Source organism: Anopheles nili, chromosome 3 (genome assembly GCF_943737925.1).
Source record: "Anopheles nili chromosome 3, idAnoNiliSN_F5_01, whole genome shotgun sequence".
NCBI classification, from domain to species: domain Eukaryota; kingdom Metazoa; phylum Arthropoda; class Insecta; order Diptera; family Culicidae; genus Anopheles; species Anopheles nili.
In genome coordinates this window covers 12,763,473-12,790,001 of record NC_071292.1, presented here as the reverse complement: position 1 = coordinate 12,790,001, position 26,529 = coordinate 12,763,473, and the positions used below count along the sequence as shown (strand labels likewise).

At 48.6% G+C, this 26,529-nt stretch overlaps 1 protein-coding gene across 1 annotated transcript in view; it reads right to left on the bottom strand.

Moving 5' to 3' along the window:
- The window catches only part of LOC128722786 (laminin subunit alpha-1), a 77,617-nt gene that overhangs the window by 43,182 nt on the left and 7,906 nt on the right, over positions 1-26,529 (bottom strand). The window contains exons 2-9 of the mRNA XM_053816466.1: positions 19,353-19,539; positions 18,952-19,117; positions 6,426-6,791; positions 6,059-6,283; positions 4,456-5,987; positions 4,277-4,387; positions 3,843-4,023; positions 3,569-3,755 (exon numbers count right to left, since the gene is read on the bottom strand). Of these exons, the coding sequence (XP_053672441.1) occupies positions 3,569-3,755; positions 3,843-4,023; positions 4,277-4,387; positions 4,456-5,987; positions 6,059-6,283; positions 6,426-6,791; positions 18,952-19,117; positions 19,353-19,539 (2,955 nt within the window). The remainder of the gene's footprint in view (positions 1-3,568; positions 3,756-3,842; positions 4,024-4,276; positions 4,388-4,455; positions 5,988-6,058; positions 6,284-6,425; positions 6,792-18,951; positions 19,118-19,352; positions 19,540-26,529) is intronic.

The window sequence follows — 26,529 nt, the reverse complement described above, 5'->3', positions numbered from 1 at the left end:
CGCGAGAAAGACAATCGACAGAATCGATCCATTTCACGATATCACGCAGCTTAAGCCACGGGAATCACCCTCCGGCCATCTAAATTAACTTCTGCGCCATGCTTTCGCAATAACAATAACCGTAGCAACCGACACGCTGCCAGCTAGACGAGCGAGATAGGAGCGAAAAAATATGATCCATCCCGCAATCAAACGATCCCAGGGCCGCCCGAGTGCGGGAGCGAACACCTCCGACTGGTCGAGCCGCGGCACAAAAACAAGGTACTTCATCAAGATGATGGCCACATTACCCGCCCTTCGTTAGCGGGGCCCAGGATTGATTTATCTACTTTGATGTGCTAGAGACGGCTCGTGGACGGCTCGCTTTCGGTTTCGATCGGCTTTCTTTCAACCGTGGCTTTCATCGCCCCACTGCTTGAGGAAAAAGTGGATGCGATGCAGCATAGCAAACGGGGGGGCCCTCGAGCCAAGAGCCGCCGGAGGACCACTGATCGAGATGCATCTTCGAGTGTGCCGCCCGAGACGATTTCTAGGGCGCGTTGAGACACCCCGTTGGGTTTTAATCACATTTTCTTACGACCGATTACGAAAGCACCTTGTGTGGGGAATGGCAAAAAAGAAAAAGATATGCCATGTCCTCAATTTTATTGATGGCCAAAACAAAAAACTCACCATATCACTAACCCCACTTGGTGCATTTCGAAAAGACACACTTCGAGCCTTTAGCGAATGATGCTACATTTAAATTGCCAAATACCACCGATAACAAACCAAACCACCGGGCGTTGGGTTATGCTTCGAGTGGCGATATCAGCTCGGGAAAGAAACGCAGGAAATGTTTATTAATTTTATTCAATAAAAATTCCGCTAAGTCATTAGTTTCTAATTGATTTATTATTAATTTTCATATCGATAGCGCGAAGGCAGGCAGGAGCATAAATCTTGCGCCGGCCATCACCCAACGCACACGCACACACGCAAGCGGGCAGGATGACGATGATAAAGTTGTACATTTTATAAACTCACTCCCTCTCTCACTCCGACCATGACTCGTCCATGCCGCGTGCCTTGGCAACCCGAGGCCCCGTTGGGATGTTGTTTTATACTTTCCTTACTACAGCGTTCCTCTTTCTCTGTTCGCGCAATAGGAAATCTGCTACATCAGACAACCCCCTTTCCTGGAGCGTTTCCCAATCGTCTCCCCTCCGCCCCTTTCGCCCGTTCGATCGATTTTCTTCGCTACGATAAGTGACCGCATCCGGCGGCGATCCGCCACCCGGCGAGACGCGGACCACCGAGTCTAGGTCCACGAAAGCAAATTACTCATCACACGATGACGACGCTAGGCGCGACCTCCAAACCACCGCGACACACGCACCACCCTTTTCCAACGGGACACGCTGCGACCACACACGATGGCAGCAAATTGCCACCGCCAGGCACCGTGGCTCGGATCAGATTAATTTTGCTCCCTACCATCGGGCGCAGCAACCTGCCAGCAAATGGTGCCCGTCCCGGTAGCACCAACCCCACGGGTGGGAGGAAAAATCAATCGAAAAATGCCGCCCAAACAGCGCGACATTTTGTGTGCCGATCCGGGCTTTTGTTTACTGGCGTTTTGTTTTTTTTTGTTTGGGGGCTCCTTTGCCTTGACGGGGACGAGGACAAGCCGTTTTGTTTGCGCTGGTCGTGAGTCAACCCACCGTTGACACTTTGGTGGGCTCCGTTTGCTGGCGATCGACGTTTGGTTTTTTTTCATCTTCTCCACCACGAGAGAAGAGTCAACAACCTGAATTATTTGCCCACCAGTGGTGGCAGCATAATAAACAGACAGAAAAGAACCAACGGCGCAAAAAATGAGCCCATATTGTTGCGCAGGGAAAATTAAACAAACCACCGCACGCTGACGATCGCTCTCGATAACGATGGATAACGCTGATCATTCGGCTCGTTGCCTGTTACAGCAGACTCCGAGAACCGGTTCCGTTACGCCCGAATCCCTGCTTGATTCGTCTTGGCTACTTTTGTGCATAAACACATAAACCTCCGTCTGACTTGGGCGAATCAGCCGCAACAACACCGCAACAACAAAAAAATGCACAAGACAGCCGGTAGACGATCGATGTAAAACTTTTTAATTAACTCGCACGGTTCGTCACCGCACTCGGGCGTTTTGGGGCGCTAAAAAGCTGCGCACTGCGATGCTGCTTTGCATGCTCCAGAAATAATTACCTCATCGATCAATCAGCCAATTTTATGGTTCGTGTCTCGGTCGGCTCACTCGCTGGAACGATGACGTTTATTTGGTTTACGCGAGATGGGAGACGTCCTCGTGGCCAGAGGACGAATGAGAGGTTTTTTTTATGCAGAATTTCAACAACCAATGCCGGGGCGATCAATGCCAACGAACTGGCACGTTGGTGGGGTCGAATTGGATGCATTTTTTACACCACAATCGCAATCAGTTTATTAACCGCGTTTCGGTGTCGTGAATATTAAATGTTGGCCCACATAAACGGAAACACGGTTGTTTTTTTTTATGTGCCTACACATCTTTGCTGAGTGGTTTGCGAGCGCTTTTTGTTCTCGTTCGATTCGCAATACATGCAGTTTGAATGGCAGTGCAGCGTTTGTCAGAACATAGAAGAACGCCTTTACGACCCACTTAGGATGTGATTTATTTATAGCAGTTGTATTTTATACCTCGTACACTTATGATGGCATTAAGAGCGTGTTTTGGGAGGAAAATAGGGTATTATATCAACACAGTAATCCCTACAGAAGATTTTCATGAATTTGTCTGTATTAGAAATACGTATTTTCAAACAAACTCTAATTTACAGCAAACTTTTAAGCTCTCTGATTGAAGACCTCAACGGGAATTCCCTCAAAACGGTACCACACAACCATCACGAACGCTTTCTGATTGGGCGGATGCAATCTTCTACACGCTTCGCAGGATACAACCTCTCTGATCGCTCCTCCTCCGATCGGAGCCTACCGCGGTGGCTCGGATTTAATAACTTCATAATCAATAAATTGTAATCTACGTAAAAGGTAATAACGATAACAATAAAATTAATCCCACCGACGGCCCCACTCGCCGACGTGCACCAGAGCGCGCTTGATGGCGCCTTCCCGCGCAATCGCTTTCTCCAACCTCGCTCCAAGTCCTCTTACTTGAGCTTCTGAGACGAACGGAAACCACCATCGAGCACTCTGCGGTGGTGCATTTTCATTTAATCGTTACTATCGCCGATGGTTATCGAGTCCTGCGTGCGAACACCCGGACAGCCAATCGAGCCGACAGCAAATATTGAGCCGTAACCATCGATCGACGTCGACACTGTCCATGAAATGACCCGCAGCAGTCAACCGGTGTTTGAGATCGCATTCGTTACGCTCAAAACCACCCACTTGTGTGCTCGTGTGGCGCTACAGCTGCGGCGTGATTCGTACGGACGAAACCCTCTCAATCAACCCGTGACCTGAGGCTGTTGAGAGCACTGTGTCGAGTGTGTGGTGCGATAATTTGTCACGGTTTTGCGCAGGAAGTAAAGCCACTTACCTTCACATGCGTCCGGTTGCTCCTCGGACAGCCCGAAGAACCCATCCTGGCAATGATCGCAGTGGAGACCCTGCGTGCCGACGTTGCATTCGCACTGTCCGCTGACGACGTTGCAAAGCAGGCTAGCTGAGCCATTCGAGTGGCACGCACAAGCCGGACAGTCGAGATCTAGATTTCCGTAGCCCACCTGCAATGAGGACGAAGGTGCAGCGAATGTAAGAACTGGAAAAGTGTAGGGATGGATAAAGAATCGGATGCTTCTGGCGATACTTACATCACACTCGTCGCACCGTCGGCCACCGTACCGGGGCTTGCAAATGCACTGGCCTGTTGTCACGTCACACAGATTCTCGAGAGCACCTAGCTCGGAACAGCTACACGGTTCGCAACCATCATCCGGCACACCCCAGTAGCCAGTCTTGCACCGTTCGCATCGCCAACCTTCGGTGTTGCCACTGCAGAATGAGAAAGAAATAAGATATAATGAAAAATTGAAGATTCGAAGGACTCTCTGATCAAATTGTTAATGTTTTAACAAATTCAAACATCAAATGATGTAATGGAAAGGTTTCAACCTGATGTAGATCACTAAAGATCACCGAACGATCATCTAAGAAATTTACGCCTATTGGTATGCAACATGCGGAGCATTTCGAATCATTTGAATCATTCGAACCATTTCGGAGAACATTTCGTTACGAAACTTACACACACTCGATGCACTCTCCCGTCCTCCCGTTACAAGGACCTCCATGGCACGGACAAGGAAGACACTGACCTCCGACGACTGTGGGTTCTCCATAGTATCCATCATCACACCTGGAAAAGGATCACAACGATCACTCATGTTGTTGCCACTTCTTTCAGCACATTCCCTTTCTACTTACAGCTCACAATGATCACCCGTATAACCCTCCGGACACTGCGTGCAAACGTACGCCTCCGGGTCTGAGTCACCACCTCGAGACTGGCAATTCGGTGAAAAGTTGTTGCTCGGCTCTTCGAGCGGACAAGCGCATCGTCGACAATCATCTGGACGCCCGATCGTGGCATTGCCGTAAAACCCTGGCAGACAACGTTCACAGTTCGTACCGACAGTGTTGTGCAGACAGCCTCCACATTCTCCGGTTGCCAGGTTGCAGCTAGCCGCATGCCCATTGCACATCGAACATGGAATACATCGACCTACTCGCTCGTGTGTCACGCTGGTTTCGTAGATGCGCACGTACCCAAAAGCACACTGCTCGCAGGACGTTCCACGGTAGCCCTCGGGACACTCACAAAGCTCGATGATGCTGTTTCCATGCGCAGTAAATGAACCCTTGCTGCTCTGCGATCCAGTAAGCAATTGGGCCTGTTCCAGCACGCTCTCAACCTGGTCGGTGTGATAGGTACCTCGGAGAAGAACGGCTTCCACGTCCGTAAGCACTGCCATAAACTGAGATCTTGTAACCGGATCACCGTGGTATTCCGTGCGTCGAAGGCGCGTGATTATGTCCTTCACCGTTCGTGGCACGTGATACCAGTTGTTCTCTTGCAGTGGAACCTCGATGGTGGCTCCATCCGTTTCATCATAGCTCTCTTCACCATAAGCTATCTTCATACCGTTCCTTCCAATCAGTATCAAACTCGGCCCCACCGTCGGTTTGCCGCTCGTATCACCTCGAACCGTGATCCAGAGCATCTTGAAGCTCAACCGCGTGCCATAACTACGCAGCAGGTTGCCAAGATAACCCTCCGGTGCTTTCCAATAAACGGCCTCCGTTTCGGGCATTTCAAACATTCCGAACACCAGAAACCCTGTCTCATTGTCCTTCGTAGGGACGATCTGCTCACTCATGGCAAGATTAGTGACAGTCCAGCTTTTCAGTGTTTCGTAGCTGCTCGAGTCCACGTTCGCCCCGGAACAACTTGTGCCAACTCCAGAGCAGTAACACTTCAGACACCCGTCTGGGTGAGCTTCCGAGAGGGCGAAATATCCTTCAGCACACCGATCACAGCGATCCCCGTCAACGTGTGCCTTACATTGACACTTTTCATCGCACTCACGTCCAGGCAACGTTCCTCGAGCATCACATTCACACCGAGTGCACTTTTCACCCGCATGGCCCGATATGCACTCGGTGCATTTTGGACCAGAGTATCCTTCTCTACAGCGGCACTCTCCCCCGATCGGATTGCACTCTCCGGTGGCTCCCGATGCACTGCAGTTGCACGGTAGACATGGCTCCACGTGATTCGGTTGGCGATCAGCTGGACGATAGTATCCCGGGAGACATCGTTCGCAGTTGATTCCGGTGGTGAAATCCGTACAGTTCTGGCAAACGCCTCCTCCACTCATTTTGCCTCGGATGCTCAGGCTGAGATGCTGTTCATCCACCAGCTTGTCGTAGATGCAGGACTTTGCGTGACCGTGGCACTAGAATAGAAATACTCAGGTTAATGGGTTGCTTGTTCGAAAGCTTTATCGGACTTGAAACGCCTTAATACCTCACACTTTTCGCACTTGTTCGCTGCGGCAGGCGTACCGACACGATACAGTCGCTGATTGTAAAGTGGACAGCAACGATCGCAGTGTATCCCGCACGTATTATGCACGCACTCGCACTGCGGCTCATTGTCGATGTTATTGTCATTTGTCTTGCATTTGGCGGCGTGACCGGAACAAAAACATCGCCCACCTATCCGCAACGATCGGATGGTGTAGAAGCTTCTCTGTGAAGGGAAATGTGAATAATAAGGATCATGCATTGATTCTCTTAATGATTTAAACAATGTTTGTAAATAATTTGTCGTCTTATTCTGCATAAAGTAACAAATGCAACAATGCATCATGCAAAAAACGCTGCGAACGTACCTGAGGTTCCGCGGGTTGCATACGCAGCAGGCGTATTCGGACGTATCGAGCGAGAGTGAAGTTTTGTAGCTCGGGCGAAGTCATCTTTTCGCTGGGCCGTCCACTGATAAGCGACAGGTTGATTTCTCCGTTCTCGAGCGGATCCAGCGCGGAAAACTGCGTGGAACAGATCACCTCGGTGTCGCTTTTGAATATGTAGTTGGTGCTGTAGGCGGGAAGACCGAATCGTTCCCGACACTCGGTGTCATCCGAGGCGAAGTACTGCCACGCTTCGTAGGTCCGTCCGTCCACGGATTTTTCCAGTACCCATGAAGCCGGTAGCGGTGAGATGGCGGCCCGCATCGTGAAAAATACTATCTGATACAGCTGGAAGGACAAAAGTACATGCAGGAATAAAAAATCAATAAAAATGCCTCGAATTCATTAGGACGCGCAGCTATTTCACCATCCTTGTTTCAACCATCGCTGCTCGGTGATTTTCGTTTTCCCATTTCCAATTGGCCATTCTCTCACAGCGAGTGCATTTCAATGTGCAATAAAAATGTATAGCACAACGCGCAATTGCCAATCGTCGCTGCATCGTTGGTACGATTGCAGCATACCTGCGATGTGCCCGGTTTGCATCCCAGTTATGTTGCAACATTGGAAAAGTATTTTAATTTGCTGTGACGGTGCCCGGACACGGAATGCGTCGACTTGCATGACCGTGCGAGAGGAATTTTCAGGACAGCGAAAAACTGGAGCTACGAATCGACAAGGGGTTTGAATGTTGAGAACCAACTACAAATTCTTAATATATTTTAAAACACCGTTTATTGTTAAACCTTTAAAAAAAATGTTATAGATGGTACTCATGATAGCAAATCCCATCGTACAAAACAATAAACAAGCAGCAACAAAAGCACCAACATGTAAAACGGAAACGCAATCAAACTGTCACAAAACGCATGATTTGCTTAACAACAAATAATTTCAATTGCATTGCCAATCGTTTTCGCAACAAAAGCCTTACGCCAGCTATGGTAATCGCTACCGACCAGCGGTCGATGAAGATCGCTTAATTGGCTCACAAATAACACCCACGACACTTTTCCCGTTTGGTTGATCCCAGCGCCCTCCCCACAAGCCCGTGGTGGGCGACAAAGCACACACATGTATACGAAAAGCAAAGCCCTATATCAAATCACTCGATGCAAGCGGTACCTGCAACGGGTTGCAATCTCGCCAACTCACCGAGTACGGGAAAATCGGTTCGGGCGTCTCTGTGGAAGCGGTTCCATTTTTGGTACGAGCTACAACATGTGCTGGTCATTATTGTAAGAAAAAAAGGCCAACCATATCCCTTGCTCCAACGACCCACCAAGGCTTCGTATCTGGAGCAGCCTCAGAATGGGGCTCCGGGAGCAGCGCACGGTTCGGTTGCACCAGATGGTGAGCACGATTTCGTCTAGCAACAACGCCACCCGGATGATGGCGCTGGGTGACGCTTTTTTCGAAAATAATTAGCTCAATCATAATGCTACTTTCCGCTAGCATGGCCAACAGGGCATGCCGGAACTCGCGATGTCGCTGCAAATAGGGGAAGTTAGGCGCAGATTTGGAAAGCCCTACGCCATCGCGAAACCTCCCGGGACGGTATCGGGAACTGGAGCTCCCGGTGTGCACCGTCCGAGCGTGCGCCGCTGACGTACGAAAGTCGTGACATTCTCGAAGCAAAACAATTATTTTCTAGCCCATTTATGGTCACAATTTAAAGGAGAAAAGTTCACGTACGAATAATGCGGCTGGGAATCGGCCGCCCGGGAGCTGCTTTAGCCCAGCACAAATCGGGTACGATACTCGACTCGCAGTCCCAGACATGCCCATTTATGTGTTATGACTTTGCGCGACGAATCAATGTCCAGTCGAAGTGCGGTCTCCGGTTCCCTGCGGTCGGCCCATTCCAGGGGTTCGGCTGGGAAGCGGTCATACGTCCCCCGCAAATGGCATACCCGACATTGGCCATTCGTTCGTACGTTCGGCGGCTCTTGTCAAGAATTATGTGTAAATCAAGTTGCGAGCTAAGGGTTCCGAAAGAAGCGCGAGTGCAGAGTGAAGGAACCGTACGAAGTCCGCGGAAAACCGTACCTTAGAACATTCCAGCCCTATTACTCAGCTTCGGCGGGCGTCTCATGGTCATGCAATTGGTGACGAACAGCATGTCCGTTGGCGGGTTGTTCGCTCGGTTAGCGCGAAAAAGGATGTCCATCCGAGGTCGATGGGTTGGGTTTTGATGTTTTATGGCATTCCGATCAGGGAACGTGTAAACATGCGAATGAGATGACAAAAATGCACGCGCGTTGAAAAATGAACCCAACGGACACTTGCCGGAGGAAAGAAAATGCTCCGATCTGAAGGGACGCTCAACAAAAAGGAGTTAAGTGGTAAGCCAAAATCAATTCTGCATTCGAGCCGTGCCACGGCATAGCGGTCTATAATCATCCATTGCGGTCCGTGCAGTCGAGCCATTGATATATAGCGAAAAATTGCACTCAGCTCCGGGAATTAATGAGAAGCGACCCATCAATCTCCGCCGCGATCCGCGAGCGCTCAACAAGCCAATCAATCGCTTTAAATCGAACCAGTTCGCGCAACGCATGAACAATTCCAAGAAATCTCGATCGCATCTTATCCCGATATCAAAGGCAGACAGTTCCGGTCGAAAGTGTTCGACCGACCGTGGCTCAATCAAGCGGCGCTCTGCAGCGCGGATCAAAAGACTTCAACCAGCGGGGCGGCGACGAACCTCGATGATCTTAACGAGTTCCCTGTGTTGCTGTTCGTGCACGGCCACATTTACACGCCCGGGGATGCTTGCGATATGAAGATGTTTGCTTCATATGCCGTTGCTTTTCCCTGATTGAGCTTAGACACAACAAAAAGCGTCCCCAGGGATGCCAGTAGCTGAGAGGCAAACGTTTTTTTGGAGGCTGAAGAAAGGCTACTGCTTGAAAAGTGGGTCAAAGTGTGCTTCCAGCTAACAATTGAAACGCAATGACAGAAGCCTACCGGCGAACAATGGTGAATCCAAGCGGGGCTCGAGAGTAAACGTTCCTGATTGACGCTCCAAATGGGCCTCTTTAAATGGCGCGTTGAGACGATTCAAGGCGGTGGCTTTCCCTCTAGGCCCATTCTTTGAATGGTTATCTTCTAACAAACGATACGCTAGGCGCAATTGAATTTTTCGGCTTCCCTCCCAGCCGAACTCAGCCGAACAAAGCGTAACACAATCCTTATTGTGGACGCTTACGGATGGCTTGAGAAGGAGCTTACTTCATTGTCACTACCACCATCTTTGTGGATCTTAAACAAATTTGACGAAACATTCGTCGCTGGAGTTGAGCTTAATCGAAAATTGACGCCGAAATGTATTATACAAACGTTGAATAAAGTAAACATTATAAATTTCAACGGTTGAGTAAACCGACGATCTTTTCATTTCAGAATGCTTTCTGGTTGCTTGAAGCTCGTTCTCGCTGATGACAGAGCAGGATTACGTCTAGACGAAGTACACGAGTAGTGAAGCTTGTTTATTTGAACGATTTCGTTCTACAACTGCACTAACCGTAAAAATCAACAAACGGCCCCGTAACGTAGTGGAATTCTTAAAACTGAGCCCACATTCCTCGCTCACTTCGAAAGCCGCGAGGTAATCGTTTCTGTTTTTTGAACATTCCTGGAATGATGCAAAAAGCGCCAGGCTCTAGTTTTTTCTTTCCATCAATTTCTTTAATTAAATTTTCAAATAAACAAATATTGACGAAGCCTCTTCAAACATCGTGTAGCCACGAGTGCTAAGGACATTTATTACTGCTGTTTTGGATAGATTTACCGTCGAAAAACTTCTCAAAAGTAATCATGGTAAAAATGTTATATAAGAATAGTTGTTTGGTATGAATATTAGAAAATGAATGGATATCGATTTATCAGATTCAAAACAAAATGGTGCCTCAACGTTCCAACAAGCGTCACACATGATCTTCCGTCAAAATGTTCTAATAGCATCATCTATTACTGTAACGTAATAGCCGACAATAGAAAGCACCCGGATCATTCACCGGTAAATATATCCGCCCCATAATTACAAGCATTATTATTCAAATCGATAATCTCGCGTTCTCAACACAGCAAGTATCGAGAAAAAAAGGCTCGAAGCTCAAAACGACCACCGCACGAGCTAGCTGCCACAAGCTGGTCCTAATGATTGGATTTTTCACCGTAAGTGTGACCAGCCCGGTGTAAACCCGCGTCAAACGCAACCCGTCGATCCATCGATCGACAATCGCTCAGCCAAAGCACAAGGGCCGCAGCGTGCTCGAAGCTGCAGAAATATAAATATCATCTCTCCAAAACATTTCCTCCCGAGGAAAATATTAATAACCACAATAATGGTTGCGGCACGTCACGGGCCACTGGTGCGTCTCGGGATCCGGCGCAAGAACGATCGATACACAGACGCTTTGCCGGCTTTAGATCGCTTTGCATACCGGATCCGCTCTGAATGCACCTGAGCCGGTTGGATTGCCGCCCCGGGTGTTCACCAGAAGAGGCTCGCTCCAACACTCCTGTGGGGGTCCCGTTTTGAATGGCGCTGATCGACTATGTAAATAAATACGCGCGGTGAAAACTCGAACCACACACCGATACGCCTGGAGCCGGAGTCGTGGAAACGCCGATCCGCCACCTGCAAGCGTCTGGGTCGACTCAAAGGGGTCGTTTTTTTTGTGTTCCTTTCAACTATGCACCTTTTGGCCACACCTACCGGAGAGACGTAAACACGGGCTGCTGGCGAGTATAAATTCCCGATCACCGCCACCGGGCAGGTAATATCAATCGATGGAGAGTTTTGATTTAATTCAATTGCCGTTCAATTTTTGCTCCCGGGCGATCGTGCACCGATGCTGGGCGAGTACATTCTCATGAGACGACGTCCTGCCGTGCGCACTAATGAGCCGGTTTATTTGTGCGGCACGCCACCCGACTACCTCTGTGATTAGCGATGAAGTTGCGAATTATTTCAACACGTTTTATCGCGCTAAAACGATGCCCGATTATCGTCTTGCGATCGTCCGTTCGGACAGGGTGTTGGTGTTTTTTATTTTTCACCACACGTATCTTGCGGCTAGCGATGGAGAAGTTGCTGGGAACGTGGAGAAATCGCAATGCAGTTGCGATGATAGTTGGTTTCTGTGCGGAGATGGCATGCATATAGTGTGCTTTTTATGGTCCAGGTTATCCGTGTTGAATGGGTTTGTACAAACTGATGCTTAGGGTACAAATTGACGGAATCTAACAGCTCGTACAAATGACCCAACACTTACGCGAGAGCCCGGACATTGTAGAAAGATTATGAAAATTTGTTTTTAATCATATAAATCAACGTGACAAATGCCAGCGAATAACAATTATGAACATGAACTTGATGAGATCGTCCTCAGATCTGTGCTACCTGGAGAGAGGCGCTTAATGGAGGATATTTATGATCAACCGATTTTTTTACCTGTTATCTTAATCGCCTATTGATTTTCTACCGATTTATTTATCGCCAGAATTATTCTTCACGCCGCGTTCTTTCTTGGCACTATTCCATATCCAATCCAGCAGTTAGAGCTCCTACTTTATTTGTTCACGAACCTTTTTGCCTTGTTGAACGATCACTTCGTCTGCCCTCTAAATCGTGCGATCGAATCAGATCGAGATGTGTTCGCTTGATAAGATGAAAAATGTTTACACGACCCCTTTCTGCGAGGTCTCCGAAGAGTGACCCACCAGGGTAACCAGATAAATGCGGTATAAATTAATGACAAAAAGACACCAGACCCGGGTGACAAACGGGACAAAAAAGGGAACGAAGGAACGGAGACGCAAACTCTTTAAAAAAAAACCTGGCAGTATCGAGCATGAAAGACGATTATTCATTGCCCTTCGATGTCGGTGGCTTCCTCTCTTGGGATTGTCGTGAGCAATGTAACGGACAGCTACATAGCGATCGAGCTGGTAAAAATCTTTCGCAGCTCGTTATGACGATCAGCTTGTGTTAAGGTAAAGCATCTCAATTATTCTGCAAGCAACCACGCCACCGATGATGAAATGATGGTGAAATGATAATTCAATTTAAGTTCACCTTTAACCACTCTCGTAGCTCTCAAAAACTTGAGCTGAATAGGCTCGCCCGTGTTCGACGACTGAAAGGTCAAAAGGGTAATGTTGGCTGCTTCCGATAATTTGCCTACCAGGCAGTCAATTACCGTACCGTGGTTGAGCCTATCGTGGCCCAGCTGGGGGGCAGATTTCACGAAACCGTCGCCAGCTATTTGACCATAACGGGCCATCGCTGGGTTTGGCTGGCAGCGGTAATGTCTTAATTTGGACTCCCCAAACAACCCACAATCAGGGCCCATAAAATACGATTAGTTAAGTGAGCGCTTCCAGTATTCGAGCATCAAGTATCGGGTGTCTTTTCGAGGCGTACGGATCCGTTTAATCAAGCCCCTGGGGCGAAAAGCGCCGCTTCACAGATGAAAAACTGTCGTTCGATTGATGCTGGTCGGTTGGTCGTAATTTTGAAAGAGCGTTGCATTCGACATCCGCCTTGTCAGCGGCCGTATAAGTGCATCTGACCAGCTTTGTCAGACCAAGCTCTCCCACACCGACGACCTTTTCCGGCTCAATTGCTGCAACGGCACACATTTGCGTATTGGGCCGATGAGGGCGTCCGAAATTTGCATTTCTTTCGCAATCGATTATCGTCATAAATATTTCCCATTGGGAACCAGTGAAGCCAATTAGCTCGATTGCTGCACTGCGAAGTACAACGAGGCGGTCGCCATCGATTGTCTTTAGAAAGCTACAATCAAATAAAATATTATTCGAACATTAAATCAAACCATATTGCTACAGAGCGCAATCAAATAAATTAAGAAAAATGTTAAATTAGCTTGTTTATTGATTTTGTGATTTAACAAGCATAAACCTTGAAGGATGTTTCACTAGTACGATGTTCAGCTCATTAGCTCAAATTAAGTTAATAACACGCGAGCTTTATCAACAAGTATGACTTCAAAATATAAGACCCATCTTTAAACCGTAAGCAAACATTTTCAAACACTCACTTTAGTGCACCGTAAGTTGATTATAGCAAACATATACAAAAACATTACGCATGTTTTCAACCACAAGAAATCCAACGAATAGAAGAAGTGATGGGACTCCGGATGCAATCCCTCCGGTCAACAATCAACATAGAACGAGTTCCAGGGGCGCAAGAGCAAAACAAATTGTTGTTCTTTTCCTTGCGTTCTCGCTTTTTCCCAGTCTCCAGTGCGGCCAGGTGAAAGACCAAGTGGTTTATCGTTGAGCGTTTGGTTCGGTTTAGCGATCATATTTCAAGCGCACCGAAATCGAACTACCGCAGCGCCTCCGGACGGGCTAGTGCGAAGAAGTTCTCGAGCAGCCTCCAGCCAAGAGTGTGTTTACAAACCACTTCAAGAGCAACGACAAATAAAGCCCAACCCTTGCTACCAGCACACCTTCGCAGATTCAATGCGCGCGGGAAATGGTTCGGGAGTCGCCTCGAAAGAACCCCCCACGGTGAAGCGCTGACGATCTTCGACTCTTTAATTTCGACGAACGAAAGTTCCACTCGAGAGGCATGTGTCCCTACGCGAGACATGCGCTAAGTTTGGGGTAATAAATTGTAATAATTACTGTTTATAAAAGGAAGTCAGTTTTATTTCAATATTGATCATTGGCGTTAACGAGCAGGATATTGAGATGAGGTAAATTATTTTTCAATTTTTCTTTTGACCATTTCTTGCAGGACACTGAACCGGTAAGGCATAAACTGCTTTAATCAAAGCCGTATAGCTTCCTGAAAGCTACTTGATCGTGCTACGGCACATCAAATCACCGCTGGGGGTCTGTAAAAACGTTTTTATCCATTTTTATCCGACAAGACATTCCCATTTAACGTTAAGCGATACTAATAACATCGGCTTCGGCTCGTTTAGTGGGTCACGGATAGTGAAACCGACCGACGCGTAGTGAAGCACAGTTTCGTTGGCATGTTTTCCACGCAAGTAGCAGTGTAAAATTTGGAAAGGAAACCAGCGCCTAGGGCCTACTGAGTGATCTCCCGCAACATTCCTCGAACCCGTGTGTCACTACGCCCTTCAGCCCATCCAGGTGAGTTGTGAAGCGAAACGACCGCCCTAATGCCAAACCCACTTCATCCGAATCCAAGAATTGAAGGGCTGCGTCGAATTGGCCACCGGAAGCGAAAAAAAAACTCGCTCTAAACGTTAATCTCGAAGGGAGTAAGTTTCACTGGTGAAGGGCTCGGAGATTGAAGATTTTGACCGCATTTCTAGATTGTGGCTCCATTTGTTCGTGGCTGGGAAGCGTTAAGTAGTCCGCTATCCGGTTCGCCCTCTAGCATGCCTGTGACGCAATGCATTAGCATGGTTTTAAGGGTGATATTTGATCGTTTAAAGGGAAGTGGTATTTTGTGGACTTATCTGATATGGTTATGGAAATAAACTTAGTTTTGAAATTCGCCTCATGACGTGGCATCGCAGGGTTTTCTGGCTACATATTGGATTAACAGAATCGACTTTGATCATGGAAAAACATTACACGAATCAAGAAACAAAGTCGTCATCATGTCTGAGCGTGTCATCACCGTGTTGCTCATATACTTGCACTCCTATGAGCATGATGAAGAAATTATGACGATCACGCTTATGCATTTCTGTCACGAAACTACACCCCAATTAAGATCACAAAGCGTACTTTCCAAATTCCAGCGAATGTGATCCTTTGCAGGTGTTTCATCCACGCGGACCCGAGAATAACAGTTAACGAAACCTACGGTGCATGATCGTGGAACCTTTCACGTCGATCACGTTGCGAAATCGAACCAAATTGGGTGCCCTTTTAACGATTCCGACCGGCAGAACATTCCCCACAGCCCATTCCGGTCTGGCGATCCACAGCAAAGTCGCATTGCAAATCGTCGGAAAAAACACACACACACACACTCACCCCTCTCAGGAGTTAGGGGTTTTACTGTTTTTCCCTCGCTTGCTTGCTCCCTTCAACAAAACCGGAGGCTTCGGGAGAGTGTGTCGGGAATCGCACTCATTAAAACATTCTTGTTCCCTTTCCCGGACCTACGGCAAGCTAAATATGGCCAGCGTGCCAGATAAAAAAGGAAACTGATTGGGGTACCTCCGTACGGTGGAAAACTGTCCCGTGCTCGGGATCGAGGGGATTCGGAAACCGATCAGTAGCCCGACACAGGAACAGGGTCCATGCCCATATCCTGGCGCACCGAAAACAGGTTGATAGCATTGTCCACTTCCAATTATTGCGTTTTCGCCGTCCGTTCGCCTTGTGGCGTTTTCCGTCGTGGGCTTTCCGATCCGATCTACATTGCCATCCCGGGCGGTGGCTCCCGAAAACGGAATTCTTGACCGCCGGTCGGTTGCCACGGCATCAAAACGGAACCGTCTTAGAACGCTGGGGCCGTTGATCGCGAGTTTTGCTCGCGGCTGGGCTATGATCGAATCGGTTCGTCAGCGCGATAACGGGCGGACAATGATTATTGTGCATGTATTGTGTGTGCTTGTACTTGTACAGCAGCTCGTGGAACGGGGAAACTCGGAAAGTGATCCCGTTGCAGCAGTATCCCAGTCCCGGTGTAGCATAGTCCTTACATGGACCTTCGGTGAGACATTGCAAGCTGCGAGATAGTTTAAGCCTATCGTGTTTCATAAGAACGAGCCCTTTTCATATGAGATTGAAGGAATGAAAGTGGTTTAAAAATATACCGTACACAATATCATGATAAAATCTCCAACAAAAGACAAATAAACTGACCTCCACGTCATAATAAAATGCAATACGATCGATCGATTTATTCTTCAATCGACGTTTTATGACAGGAAATTGAACAACAATGCCTGAACGCTTCTTGATCTCAAGTTTTACAATGCAATCTTTTGCTTTATTTTATTTCACTTCCTGACTAATGAAACAACACCTGACCTGAACGCATCCTTCCCATAAATAAGCCCGCTTCCCGATCGCAGCTTAACGATCGCACTTTAAAAAGGATTGCTTCCCGCTTTATCTTTCCCTTTATCGATAATGGCATACAGATTTGGGCACTCGTCCGTTTCCTTCCTCACGTTGGGCGAATTTTCAGAACCTTTCCTCACCAATCAACGGTCCGCTGGGCCCGGGAAAAAGGGTCCAATCGATAAGCTTTTTCTTCATCGCCGATGCGATCCCTGCACCACGGGGGTGCGAACCGAGCAAGGAAGCGCGTAAAGCTAAAAGCACTTTACACGACCAAGCCCGAAAACTGGTGCGCGCGTCCCTTTGGCGGGAGATTAATTGCATGCCCATTTTTCAGTCTCCTAACGATCGCGCGAGAACCGGAGAGCCCGGGTCGATGCGTACGGGATGAGCTCCCAGGCTCGCAGAAAAAAAAAGGTTGCATTCCACCGACGGCAGGGAAAAACGGTACGAATATGGAGTGCCGCTCATAAATAAGTGCGGCATCGATAATGAGTGAAGGGCTAGGGCCGGTTCCCCGCGGGAGTGAGAAATTTCGTACGATCAAACGTGAAGAGGGTATTAATTTAATTATCAACCGTCGGGAGGGTTCCGAGAACGTGGCTGTCACTTTGCTTAATGTTTGCTGCCGCATTTTTGGACAGGCCTTACATCTGGGTAGTCGGTACGATAAGCTGATCATGGGAAGATGCGATTTTATTTACTCTCCCGGTAAGGATTCCTTTAGTAAGAATTGTGAAGCGGAATGTGCAATTTCAGAAGTTTTATGGGTAATGTCTTTTTTATTAAATTTCCAACATTTTCTCAAGACAAAAACACACGGTTGGAACACACAAATCAATTCTATAGATTGTACGAAGTTGTATAAAAAACGAATGCACTTGAATCTTTCTTCAAAAAAAGAGCTACAAGCTGACAAAACTTGGCATGCTACCTAAAGAATTTAATTAAAGCGTTTCAAAATTAATTGGCCACGTATTGTGAACATAATCTTGCCTGTATTTTTCAAACAAGAAGCCCCGGAAGGCTAACTCTACTACCCACGCGGACCATTCTATCCACCGTTTGCCTTCTGATGGGTTTAAAAAATCAAATTAAAATTCCTTTCTCGAAGCAGATCCGAACAATGCTCGTTGCACCCGTCATCATTTCCACATGACGCATGGTCGCGTGTGTCTTGACAAGCCCGCTGACAGCAGCACTCTGCCGGGATGTCACCGAAGGCGGTTGTAATGCTGTGATAAAACCCAAATTAAACACACCGAAAATCTCCGACACTAATTTTGACCGAGCCGAGCTGACGTGCGCCCGATCCGGGTGCGGGTCGAGATGATCCTGAACCGCTAGCTAAGCGGGCCCACGGGATGGTCATAATTTGTATTCAAATCAAATCGACACCTTTTCCCTAGGCCCTAGGACCACATCGAGACATCCGCCGTGTCTGGTTCGAGGTGCACCATAAAGCCGGGCGAGGGCGATGTGTGTGATTTCAAAACGTGTAGACCACATCGAGCATGGCTGGACGTGCGCGCTGGCCAGGAAGGAAGTTGGCGGCGGTTAGCATAAACAGATCGATCGGGGCATGATGGTGCCGGTGGAGATTAGAAACAGATGCACCCTGGGACCAGAGCCATCTGAACTGCAGTCACGGTTCCGTCGTTTCCCGTTCTCGGCTGCTCGTCTGCTCACTTCTCACACACCACGTTCGTTCTGCGACAAGTTCTTGGAAGGTGAAGCACATGGCGCAGCATCCGAGATGGCGGCCCTGGTTGTGGGTAAAGATACATGACCCTTCGCCGATGCCGAAGAGATAGAAGTATCCGGAAAAGATAAACAAACGTCGACGAACTCACCGTAACCGGGCGCGATCACACAGGTTGGACTCATAACGCATAGTGGGAAAAAGTCCTGAACGGGATTTTATTCTGACCAAGTTTTTCACCGACTTTGGGTGACTTTAAAACCTCAGTAAGGGTTATTTTCCTCCTTCAGTTCACTTGAGAGTGTAGGACCCCATCGTGGTGTCCTGGCAAGAAAAAAAACCATCGTGATGTAATATCCTGACCTAATCACCTCCCCAACATGTTTGCTGATCTTAAGATCGCTCCCTTCAATCGTGGAATTATTCTTCACTCGGATTTCCACGCGTTCGACTTCTTTTACATGCACCGTTCCTTCAGGTCGGCTTTTCGCGGTTCCAGACCTCCACGAGCTGTCACGTGAGCCAACGCCATTTGACACTTGGCAGCGGACGCCACACATCCCGGATCGCGGTGTGAAAGGTTAAACGAAGCATCCTGAGCCTAACATCAAAGCCACACCAGCCCGACCTGCCGAATCGTGCGATCGTTCGGAGGATACATCGCGTCCCTGGCGTCCATGGGGAAAGAGCGCGAGCTGTACTTACCTGTCCGAGATCGAGATTGATCGTCACGCGATCATGCTTGGCGCCCTTCTGGAGCGTCGGACTCTGCCACCAGCTGTTCGTGCCGTCGACGATGTTCGTGATCGGATGCCGCTTCTCCGGGTCTGGATTGTTCGCGTCACAAATACCGCACTGAGAGCCACGGGAACTGCGGAACGGGCGCCAAAAAACCGCCCTCCATCGGTGGTGTGTGCAAAATTAAAAGCGCACGAGAACGAAAGAAAAAGAACCAAAAATAAGCACCCAAGCGTTCGGGAGGAAGGTGCAAAAAAAATCCACCACAAAACACGCGGAGTTTCGATGGGGCGGGTTTTTTTTTTGCTGTTGCATTATTCTAGCGTGCTGAGTTGGAAGGGAAAACAAGAAAAGCCGCGCATTCTTACCGTCCGGTGCCCTCGGTCAGGCGGCAGTACTCCTCCCGGCTCGACTGGCCACAGGTCGCGTTCACGGAGATTGTCGCCCGGAGGGCTACATTAAAAAATGATGGCCATAAACCGGACGCCTTCGGAAGCTGCTGCTCGTAGTCCGTCGTCGCCGTCGAGACCGTCAGGCCGGAAAGTAATTTTAGCTCTGCGAAAACGAAAACAAAATAAGCAAATGGGTGGAAAAATATGCGCACACAAACACGCACACTCGTGTTGGCAGGCGCTGGGGGGAAAAAAACAGGCGGGAAAGTAGCAGGTTGCTGGAGTTGAGTGTATAATTAAAAGCGATCCCGTCGAACGCTAGGTTAATCGCAAACATACGCACGACACACTTTTGGGGCGGTTTTTTTGCCCATTTTGCTTCTGTTTGAGATGATTCTTGAATGATGAGAGACTCTGTCACTTAGGGTAATAATTTCCTCGCTCATTCGCTGGCTCTTGGCCCACGTTAGCAGCTTACGTGGGTTTGAAGTAATAATCGTTCCAAAAATAAAACAATACCACAACCCGCTTCGCGCTCACACCAATCGTCTCACGCATTTGTCAGCTAAGCAATGTCATAAAGATGAAGCTCGGAAATGAACGGGGAAGAAGAAACCATCACGCCCCCACGTAGCACCAACAAAAAAAAACTACGATCACCCTTCGAGGCTCCGATGAAGGTGTCACTTGGCATTTGCCACGGTGCATAAAGTTTCCGTGTGCGGCAGAGCGAAAACCGTGACATCCTCCGGATATCCCAGGACCGTTCGTCTTCATCCCGATTCCCGTGGCTTTTAATGATGCCGGAACGTTTGGTGTGTGCCGAAAATTATGAGCCCGCGCCGGTGATAAATAAAATCGATCCACTAATCACCGCACCGCGTCCGGGCGCGATCGGTCTCGTGCTCGAAGAAAGATGGATGCAATTGCACCCTTTTGATGGTTGTGCCGTCGAGCTTTACGAGCCGTTCTCTCTCTCTCTCTTTCTCTCTCGCCAATCGGTCCATGGGTGTGCAGACATGGTAAAGGGAATGGGAAATAAACAACCACCCGTCTGGCTCCGTGATAGAACCCGAATGTACCGGATCTAAATGGATGTGGTATGTGTGGTTGTTGGGCAAAGAAAAATAATGACCCGAGCGCGCAAATGGCCACCCCTGTGCGGTTAACGGGATCGGGAAGGTAAATTAAGACGCTAATCCATTTGCGACCCCCGGGCGAAGTGATCTACCCCACGGAGTCAGCTGACGGGCCCTTTATATTGGTTTATGATGTGTCGCACCGAAGGGTTTACGATGGGGGAGGGATTGCCTAATAAAACTCCCTAAAAGCCTCCGCGTGATGAAAGAAGCTCGACTGGGGAGACACGGCCCAGGTAAACGAACAAAACCCCTGCTACTCTGTGTCTTTGTGACGTGTAAAATAAATATTGGCATTGCATAAAATGTTGTCATTTAATTTCATTTACCCCGAAGCGTGGCCTTGCAATGCGGCTTAATTTATGGCGCATTTACTGCAACGTTTTCTTTTCTTTTTATCATCAAACCCTCAGTCCTATCATCGAGCTATTATGAGGCTGCACGGTGGTATTGTGCCCCAAAACCTTCACTCCTCAGCCTGAGCTCGTGTTCTAAATACCTTACGAACCCTTTTGCCTCCCAAAGCTCGCCTGGCCTTTGGTTGAGCTGACCAAAAATGGACAAAAAAAGCACACGAACCCGTTCGCCCGCGGGCGAACGAGGAGGCGCATGAATTTGGCGAAACCACTTGTTGCACGATGGATAAAATATGCATCCTCGCGGCCATCCGGAGCCATACGGGGCCATGTTGTACCGCACCAAAGCGGCTCCAGCTCCCGGAGGGCGTCGTGTTTCGTGGCCCAGCATGGGCTCCCGAAAGTGCCTGCACGATGCCAGCTGCAGTTGCGCCCGACCACCGTCTTACAGAGTTATCAATTAGGCAATATTTCATAATTAAAGACCACGGAAAGAACCGCCCGCAAGCCCACCGAAGACCGCCGCAGCTGAGGTGGACGGCCGCGACATGCTGCATTATGAAAATTTAATATTGATTTAGTGTTAGCGGCCGATCGGGCGATCGTGCACGATGATGGTGGCGTCGTCTAGCGCACCAGACGCGAACGAAACCACCGTTAGCCCTCGACGACACTCGGTGGTTTGCGTGGTTAAAACGTCTTCATCCCCAAAGTGCAACAAGGGTGGAAGCTTTTCTCGCGACCCAGCATCCTCAGGGCGCACGTGCACAACCGTGCCCCCGGGGTGGAATTAATGACGTTTCGGCTTTAGCTAGGAACTAGCAACAGCTGCGCTTTGTTTCGGTTCCCGATTTCCTAGGATCGAATGAAGGAGATTCCCGATTGAGATATCTGCGAGACCTTCCCGAAACCCAACAGGGCCTAAATGGGTCTTGTTTTCGATATGATTTATTGAGACCGTCTCGTGCGGCCGCTTAAGGCCGCACTTTAGGGCTAATGATGCATGATGGCGACGATGATGGCAACGATGATGATGTTTGATGGCGATGCTGCCGATGCACTTACAGCTCGAAAGGTAGACGGCGTACGTGCCATGCATTGTCGTTTATTCAATTAACACATTTTTACGAGGAAGCTTTTTGCCGGTGCGGTGCCTTTTAGTGAGCGCGCTAAGCAGGTGTATTTAGCTAATATTGTTTTAAAACGTTTTTACGGTGTTTACCAACATGTCATTCACCGGATGGGCGCTTCTAAAAGCACTTTGCGTGTGTAGGATTTTCGTATTTTAAGACCAAGATAACAAAACTCGAGTCTCAAAAAGTGCATTAAATACCAGTTATATTAATCCAACGTTTTGAAGGAGTAATCTAAAATTGGGATAATTTTATTGATTCTGTACCAAATCTCATCTCGAACGATTCCTTCAGAATTCATTGCAGTTCAATTTCCACAAAGCAAAATCAATGCGTTCCTTCTGCTGCCAATGGCTCGTTAATGGCTCGACAACGGCTTCCCACGCACGTGTTTATCGTTCACGCCAAGCCAGATGGCTTTCGTGGCCGAAAAATACGTACACATATTTAAAAAGCAGGCACCATCAAACTACCTTCCCATGCGATGCTCCGCCAATTCGGCTGTACTGCAGGCACAGCAGCACCGGCAGCCGCACAGCATGCTGCAGTCATTAACGCAACGGTCGCCTATATCATAAATATTCAAATTCTCGCTCTACCCGCAACCGTCCCCAGTTCGGTTTATGATCGTATTTTACGCCAAATTAACTTATAAAATCGAGCCTCACAACAATACGCCCCCCATTGGTTGGTTGGCGTGGTGGAATGGCATGTTGAAAGGTGGAACTCATTGTTGAATCGAACTCCGTGCCTTTCCCATCGATGCGATCGTCGAAGCGAATCCAAATTTACTTTCCAACCGCTAATAACCCAGCATGGGCAGCGCCAGAACGTTCCAACCGAAACATCGATCAACGGTGAAAAGCCCCAAACCTGATGCTGGTGTTCTTTCGCACGAGCGATCAGAACGTTGAAAAATGACGCCCCAATCTAAAGGTTGAACTTCATAAATTTCGCCTCCAAACACTGAGGTTCCCTTTTTTTTTGTTGACTGCATCGATCGAGTACAAACGGACGCATCCTTCTGCACGGTGGTGGTTATTCTTTTCCTTCGGTCCTCGCGCGTGATCATACACACGGGGGGAGTTTATTTTTAATTTTATTTAGTACGTAAATCATACCGCATTCGATCGGAAGAGCCAAATATTGCTCCCTGCCCTCGAAGCGGTGTGGCCTCGAGCTGGTCATTTATTACTTTTGCACGGGCAGTGTCGAAGAAAATTACCGCACCAGAAACGTGTCCGTTTGTGCGCCAACAATCGATCGGTCGATCCCGGGTTTCGCTTGCCTTCAGTAACGATCCGTTCGCTTCGTTCAGACGCGCGAGAAGGGTGGAATTATGCGTGCGAAGAAGGGGTTAAATTTTCCACCACCACTAAACGCTGTTTGTAAACATGCCGCACGCCAAAGCAAACACACGTGCAGATGCGCACGAGGCTGGTGGCTGCTAAGGCAAAGAATTGTGCGTCGGCCGAGTTTCGGTATTAATAAACAAACACCACCAATGAGCGGCCATTGCTTCAGAAAAGGCCAATCGGTGCAAGCATTATTACCGGTCGACCATCGGCAGAAGCGTGCAGAAATTTAAATTGAATTTTCATGTTGCCTATTGCACGCGACGCTACTAATGGGTCATTTGTAAACACGAGCTGCTCTCCTGCCGAGGAATGCGTGTACGAGCGAATTATGCGTCTCGTTGACATGATATAAGAAACGAATGCTAGTGAACCGCGGGAGACCCGTCTCAAGAACGTCCTCTTTGTCGATGAAACTGTTTTTTTTTCTTCATGTCAATTTCCCGCACCCAAACGCGTCATGTTGCGCTCTATTTCACCGTGTTCAAAGATCTGCGATCGTTCGGTTTAAGCGTGGGTCATTTTTTTCTTCCAACCCAACCGACACGGCGGCTGTGAATGAGCTATGAGTCTGGCCACACTTACCTAAGCGAGGGGGGCTGTTCTAGGGCGCATAAACGCTATGACCTCGTCAACGACACCCGGGAAAGCCCGAATTAATGACTCGTTCTACTGACGAGAGACTTTGCGAACAAAAGAGGTCACGTTTGAGTGGCGGCACACGGAAACGGTGAGCGAGAAAACAACGCACACGCAAAAACAACAAAAAAGAGACGGAAAAATAAATCTTCTCTGTACGACCGCCGGTGACTAATGGCGTGCGCGCGTCGCAGAAAGCTCGAACCGTTCGCAGTTTCCATTCAGACACACCGCCGACGTTATGCTGCAGCCACAAACACAGCTCCGATGGGGACGCACGCTATTTTTGGGTCGGAAACTGCGGGCGTCTCCGCCCCGGGAAAGGTGCGGAAAGTCGCGAAAGCCGCAATTAATCTGCCGATGCAGAAAATAATGCGACGAGAAGTGACGGCGTGCGTAAGTAGGTGCGCGTATGCGCCACACCGAGCATGCGCATGACCGGCTGGCAGTGAAATGTTAATGAACCTTAATAACCGATACATGCCACCCGCCGGTGGAAGCGTTTTGGGAGAATAGTTGGAGAAAACGGGCAGATTTAGCAGGTCTAGGTGGTAAAGTATTGGCCGTGCAGACTGCAGCAGATGCAATGCAGCAAATCAATGCAGTGTAATATTTCCGAAATTCCTCAAATAAAAATCTCAAGATCATTACACTTAACTTGCAATCCGCCAACGCTACAAATCTCCAATCCCAAAAAAAAAGGGCGATATATTCAATGAGACACCGATTTCCGCTCGCCTGGCAGAGGCGGAGTACCGAGCAAACGCCAACCAGACGCGACACCGAGCCGTCTGGCGAGTGATACGTCACTTCCGGTGTCCTGAGTCGGCACACGCCACACGCCCGAAACGGTGCGATGACGAGAAAAACGCCCCGACGAAGGCAAACGCCGTCATGGCACTCGAGACGACACACATTTCCCGGGTGGCCTCCGGAAGGGCAAAATCCCGGCAAGCCAGAAACATGAAAATAAATCCACCGTCACTGCAGCAGCGTGGTTGAGAAGAGTCTGCCCTCTGCGACGGATGATGCGTACGGGAAATTAACTTCAAACGATCGGTGCATTGGCCATCCGCCTATCGCGTGAACAACCCGCGAAGAATTCTGGCACCGAACGCTCCCACCCAGTGACATAAACATCGGATGGCTGGCATTCGTCGCACGTGCCGTCAACAGATCCTGCCCGAGATGAAAACGGGAGTTTCTCATGACGATCCGCTCGGCGCTTCGGGAGGCGTTATGAACTTGAACTGCGATCGACACTTCGAAGCACTTGACACTGGCACTCGTCGGCATCGGTCGGAGCTGATATCGATAATATGGCTTAATTACACGCTGCTGCTGACGGTTGCCGGAGATACGCCCGCTTCAAGAATCGCACACTCGGCCTCTTTGCTGCGCGACTCATATCAATTAAACCGTTGCGAAGTGTGGTTGTTTGACAGGAGCAAAAGCCGAGCGTAAATTATCGACCGCGACAACGAGCTCTTTCCATCGACCGAGGGTGATGATTAATTGGCCAGGCCTAGACGCAACAAACAAGCAACAGGACACTGAACCAATTGGTCGGACGTCGAAGGAAAATCGCCATCGCTGCCCATTTAACAGGGCTGCAGTTCCACGATGCCGTTGCAAATTTCCCGCTGCAAGGCGCGGAAATAATTACGGTCCGGGGGAGTTTTGTTTAGAAAGTGTTGCATTACTCGCGGAAAGGAACATGGTGCCTTTTTGTTTGGATGGGATGTGTTCGTTACATCGTGCAGCCAATTTGCGATGGCGAGATGTTAAACGATTGGTGGAAGCACAACTATCAATGGGTTCTCTCGGTTTGGGATGTGAACACGTTCTGTGGACTCATTGAGCACTCTGTGAATCTACATAGAACATGCATTTACAACAACGCATAAAACATGTGTTTAGTTAAAGCTGGTTTTCATTTTCCACCTAATTTCCGACAGTTTGTTTAAAAAACTTTCATTCTTAGTGATTTTAGTGATCATTTAACTAAAAGATGTTTTTTCAACTGGAAACTTCTTTGATTTATCCCTTTTGCTTCTACTCTTCTCACTATCGTCCACCAAACCTGGATCTGTTTTATGTCGAACAAGATGCTGAATGATTTAACCCATGCCCGAAAGCTAACACTTGCATTTTGAACCAAAATTCAGAAGCCGCACACCAAAAGGGACGAATTTCGTTCGACAAAAAATCCTTCTTGCCCTTTCGAAGTGATAAACACGAGAACATCCTCCCCACACAACGTTGAAGGACTCCCCCGGAAGGGCTTTTGACACCCGAACTACAGCTCACTTGCGGTCTGGTTTCTTTCCCATCGCACTGATCCGTAACTTCGATGGCGTGAGCTCGAACTCGCGCCCAACGCACACGCCGAAAAAAGAACATCAAATCAAATCCACGCCGCACATCGGCAAGGCGCCATCTAAATTACGGAGCGGTCCCTTTGTATGCTGCAGCCGCCAAGGCCGTATGGTGCAGTGCTCGCATTCGGGAAGCCACCATCGACTCTCGAA